Source organism: Phocoena phocoena, chromosome 19 (genome assembly GCF_963924675.1).
Source record: "Phocoena phocoena chromosome 19, mPhoPho1.1, whole genome shotgun sequence".
NCBI lineage: Eukaryota > Metazoa > Chordata > Mammalia > Artiodactyla > Phocoenidae > Phocoena > Phocoena phocoena.
Window position 1 is genome coordinate 58,343,596 of NC_089237.1, and position 5,135 is coordinate 58,348,730.

The 5,135-nt window shown below is 67.8% G+C and overlaps 1 protein-coding gene across 1 annotated transcript; it reads right to left on the reverse strand.

Moving 5' to 3' along the window:
* Nucleotides 1-405: 405 nt before the first annotated feature.
* RNF112 (ring finger protein 112) lies at nucleotides 406-5,135 on the reverse strand. Its single transcript, XM_065897635.1, has 14 exons — nucleotides 5,082-5,135; nucleotides 4,892-4,932; nucleotides 4,124-4,406; nucleotides 3,795-4,001; nucleotides 3,555-3,683; nucleotides 3,294-3,398; nucleotides 2,815-2,865; nucleotides 2,492-2,548; nucleotides 2,339-2,413; nucleotides 2,115-2,232; nucleotides 1,329-1,495; nucleotides 1,200-1,253; nucleotides 1,005-1,079; nucleotides 406-876 (listed from the first exon to the last, which is right to left on the reverse strand). Exons 1-14 carry the CDS (start codon nucleotides 5,133-5,135, stop codon nucleotides 406-408), a joined length of 1,887 nt encoding a protein of 628 aa, XP_065753707.1.

The following is a 5,135-nucleotide window of genomic DNA, read 5'->3' on the forward strand; positions in this document are numbered from 1 at the left end:
CTCTTATCAGGGCTCCCAATCGTGAACACCTAGGTCACCCATCCTGGGGCTGCTCCCGTCTCTGAAGGGGAGACTTCCAGAATGGCGCCCGCTTAGCCCCCCTACCATCTCGGGAAATAAGCCAGGGCGGGGAGGGTGGGCCACAATCTTGGCGGGAGACCCTGGGGCCCAGTTTCTCTGGGAAGAGAGGCAGGTTAGCAGTCGCCTGCAACAGATACAGCCCCAGACCGTTCAGGCTCATACCCTGCCGCCGGCCCTGAGGTCTCCTCGATTCTCGGTCACCAGTCACCACCCAGATGGGGCGTTCAACCAGGGTGGTGTGGCACACAGGGGCCCTCGGAACAGCGGCCCCCATCCCTCCCCTCCCCCCAGCGGCGCTCCTTCCCTGGAGCATCTGGCGGGCGCTCACTCCTCCTGCAGCAGGGGCGCCCGGTCCCCCTCCTGCACTCTCTCGTCCTCCTCCCTCTCCATGCAGCCCACCGTGGCCACCAACCCGGCACCCACGCCTCCCCCGACCACGGCTGCCCCCGTGGCCCCCACTGCAGCTCCTGCGGCCACCATCCCAGCTTCTGCGGCCAGCGCCGCGGCGGCCATGCCGGCACCCACCACGCCCCCCGCCAGGCCCATGAGCCCTGCGCCCACGGCACCGCCCACAGCGGCCAGGTGGCCACAGAAGCGCACGGTGTAGGAGTCCATGAAGGCCTTGGCCTCGGCCTGCAGCTCGGCCTCCAGGGCCTCTAAGGTCTGCTCCCTCCCCGCGCATAGCAAGGCCGCCCCGTGCCGAGCCAGGAGCGCGTCCTTCTGGGTCGACAGGAGGTTCCGCATGGTGTCTGGCATTACCCGGAGCGCAGAGAATATGCGCTTGGTGGCCACGTCCTGTGATGGACGAGAAAGAAGGGGCCCTGACCTGGAGCCCCGGTGCCTCCCACCGGACGCCGGCCCCCCCGCCCAAAGACTGGTCCCTCTCCTGCAGGACGCCTGGCCTCCCGGGGCCCGAGGCTCACCTGCTGCCGCAAGTACTCCTCAAACTCCTTCTTGGCAGCTTCCACCGTCCGAAGGTCGTGCAGCTGGGCAGCCATCTGTCCACGGCAAAACCCGGCTGCCTCCCTCCTTTCCCCCGCTGGGCGCTGCCGGGTCCCCCGCTCCATCTCGGGGAGCCCGGCTCGCCTCCCACCCGCGTCCTCCCCGTAGCCCCATACCTCATCCGGAGAGGCGCACCCAGGCCCCGTCCTGCCCATCCAGCCCGAGAGGTTCTGCGGAGACAGCGTCGGGGGGTCAGGGGGGGCGGGGGCCAGCGGGTCTCCTGGGGCTCCGGGGAGCTTTCACACCTTGATTTCCTGAGCCAGCTGCTGCCCCGTGAGCAGGCGTCTGTCCCCCCGGGCCGCGGGGCGCCCCTCGCTCCAGTAGCCCTGGCAGCGGCTCTTGGCATGCAGGGGGGCCGCGCTCAGCACATCGGCCACGTAGGCGCGGAGGTGGCCAGCATCATCATCTGTGTCTGAGGAAGAGAGTCCTCATGCAGAGGTGCCTGGTCAGCAGGACCGGCTTCAGGAAGAGAAAGGGGTGTCGGGAGAGGAGGAGGGGGAGGAGGAGGGGGAGGGGAGGAGGGGGAGGGGGAGGAGGGGGAGGAGGGGAGGATGGGGAGGAGAAGGAGGAGAGGAGAGGAATAGGGGAGGAGGAGGGGGAGGGGGAGGAGGAGGAGAGGGGGAGGGGTGGAGGAGGAGAAGGGGGAGGGGAGGAGGAGGAGAAGGGGAAGGAGGAAGGGGAGGGGGAGGGGGAGGAGGGGAGAGGAAGGGGGAGGAGGAGGAGAAGGGGAAGGAGGAAGGGGAGGGGGAGGCGGAGGAGGGGAGAGGAAGGGGGAGGAGGAGGGGGAGGAGGAGGAGAAGGGGGAGGGGAGGAGGAGGGGAAGGGGAGGAGGAGGGGGAGGAGGAGGGGGTGGAGGGGAGGAGGAGAGGAGGAGGGGAAGGAGGATGAGGGGGAGGAGGATGAGGGGGAGGAGGATGAGGGGGAGGGGAGGACGGAGAGGAGGAGGAGGGGGAGGAGGAGGGGGGGAGGAGGAGGGAGAGGAGGAGGAGAAGGAGGGCAGGCCGGGGAGGCTTTGCTCCTGGGACACTCACCTCCCGGGCTTCCATGGCCTTTGCTCGCCCACCGCCTCCTGGGAGCTGGCAGGAGGCAGCAGCGGGCTCGCCTTCCTTGAAGCAGCCCCTGAACCTTGGGGTACTTGCCGGACGACTTCTAGAGAGGAGTGGGGATGAGCTCTGAGCGGGCTCGCTGACAGGACCCCTCCCTGGCTAACTGACCTTCTGCCCCGTCTACACCTCCGCCCCATCCCCTCCCTCACCTTGATCATGTCGCCTACATGCCCCTGCCCCGCCTTGCTGGGGTGGGATGAGTCACGAACTAAGAGGTCCAGGTGCTGGAAGAGAAGGGGTGCTGATAGCAGCAGCCGGGGTGTCGGAGTCTGGGGTGACAAGTCCAGAAACGGGTGTCTCACCTGGATTGGCACCATCCCATAATGCCTGCCCATCACCTCGGCCACGTGGACAAACATCTGGGGACGGGGCACAGGGGTCATGGCTGGGCCACTCCAAGGGCTGTGCCTCCCCTCCCCCTGGGCCACTGGAGGACGCCCTCCGGGCTCCTGGCCCCAGGACCCTCCTACCTCTCCCCAACCAGGCACCTCCTGGTTTACCCTCTGCCCCCAACCCCCCAATCCTGCTCCAGGTCACAAAATCCTGGGCCAGAGCTGAAAGGCACCCCTGGCCTCATGGGCAGGGCAGGGACAGGGTTCAGCCCCAAGAGCAGCTGTCTCCTCACCTCCAGATATTCCAGGTCTGTATCCTTCAGCTCCTGGAAGGCCGTGAGGATCTGGAACCAAGGAGAACAAGGTGGAAGAGGGTCTGTGAAGGCAAAGAGACACTGGGAAGACCCCGGTGAGGAAGGACCCCCAGGCAGACCGTGGGGCTCGGGATGTGCGAGGGACCAGCCCGGGGGACCCCCGCAGCCTGCAGGGCAGGGCTGGCCTGGCCCGGCCCGAGGGGTGGAGGGCAGGCAGGGGAACGGTCCACAGACCTTCAGCTGCCCCAGGGACCTCCGACCCACCTTTAGGACCTTCACACTGACTGGAGGCACCCCCTTGCAGGGGTACCCCAAGAACCTGCGGGGATCCCAGACACAGGAGCCTCCGGGATAAAGGGGACAGTCCCCGGGGCTTGGAGGGCCAGACCCGGCTGGGATGGCCCTAGTGTGGGTGGCGAGAGCGGAGCAGGGCAGGCAGAGGGGCTGGGGGGCCTCACCTGGTAGGAGCTCAGCATGGAGGTGAGGGCGCAGAGCCGGGTCCTCGTTTCCCTGCTCAGTTCAGGGCTCATGGCGTCCCCCGTGTCCACCAGGAACACGGCCACCTGTGTGGAGGCAGGGGTGCACACTGAGGGGTCAGCCTGCCGCGCCCCCCAGGTGCCTCTGCCCGCCCCATCTTCTCGTCCCGGCCCCCAGAGATTTCCTACCCGATTCCCTTCTCCGTGAGCCGGTCTGGACTCCTCTGCCCCTTCCCCCCTCACCTTCCTCCCCTCCTTCCCCAGCAGGAAGGGATGGCTCCACATCCAGAGGCCCCTGGTGAGGCTGTTGGCTCCCCACCGGAAGCCCTGCCCGGAGCACCCTTCCCTCGGCCAGCCGCCCTCGCCGGGCTCCTGTGGGGCAGAGAAGCAGAGCGTCCACTGGCCCATCCGGCCCCCTCCCCTCCCCAAGCCAGGCTGGGTCCCTGCCCCCGCCCCCAGCCCCCGGCCCAGCCGCACCCTCACCAGGCCGGGCAGGCCCTGAAGCAGGTGGTTCAGCAGGAAGGTCTTCCCTGAGTGCCGCTCTCCCAGGACGGCAAGGAGGCAGACGGGGGTGTCCCTGGCCAGCGGGTGCTTCAGGCAGCGGTTGACGGCCCCCATCCTCAGGATGAGGCCCCCGGAGGCGTTGACACGCACCAGCAGCAGCGGCTGGGCCCTCACCGCGCAGGGCTCCTGGGCACGGAGACAGGGCTCCCTGAGCTCCCAGGCTGGGGAGCGTCCCCCCCGAACTCCACCTCCCTCCGTGACATCCCAGTGTGAGGTCAAAGCCCCCGGCCGGGAGGAGGCCTGCGCACCTGCAGCGCGGTGGGCAGCGGCCTCCGCGGCAGGAGCTTCATCCTCTCCCCCAGGCCCCGGAGGCCCTTCTGCTTGCAGGTCTTACGGCACTCGGGGCAGCAGGGTGGCCCGCAGCCGGGGACACGGTGGGTACTGAAGCAGCGCGGGCAGAAGTCGTGGCCACAGTCCAGAGAGATGGGCTCGCGCGGCCTCTCCAGGCAGATGGAGCAGGCGGGCGGCTCCCGGGGCGCCACAGGTCGGGCCCCCAGCCCCAGGTCCAACTTGGGGAATGGTGCGTGGGACCTGGGGGTGGTGTGCAGGGCGCGGGGACCCCAGGGCAGCAGTCAGAGGGAGCCTGAGACGAGGAAGCCTGGAGGGAGCCGTCTTGGGCAAGTTCCCGCCCAGGTCTGCCCCATTTCTAACGGTCCGGGAGGGAAGGATGGGGTGAAGAGACAAGATGGTGCACCCTGCCCGGAGCCTGGCACAGACGCCCACGGAAATCCTCCCCCATGGCCTCCTGCTGCGAGGGGAGGGGGGGGGGTCCCTCCAGGGGTCACTGACCTCTCCAGACCCCAAGGGGATCCCTTCTGCTACCTCCCTCGGGCAGCGGGGACCATAAGGAGAAGCCTCCCGGGGGGCAGCAGGCAGCTCCGAGCTGGCATCTGCCTCACTGCAGCACCCACTGGTTTTCCCACCCCTCCCTCCACAGCCTGGCGGACCCAGCCTCGTGCTCCCTCCCCGGGACGGGCATCCAGGCCCCAGTCCTGCCGCCAGGCCCTGCCACTTACCAACTGTTGCTGCTGTTGCCCATGAAGCTCTGTTTTCTCTCCTTGGAGAGAAAATTGGGGAGAAAAACAATCCCAAAAATGTTATTTAGAAGGGAATCCAGACTTCTATCTTCATCCTGGATTCCAGGTGCCCCCATCCTCCCTCTGCAGACCCAGTGCCCACCCCCAGGTCTCAGGACCAAAGACTCGCCTGTTTGCCAAGCCGGTGACAAAAGGAAATGACTGACAAGGCAGACCTCGGCAT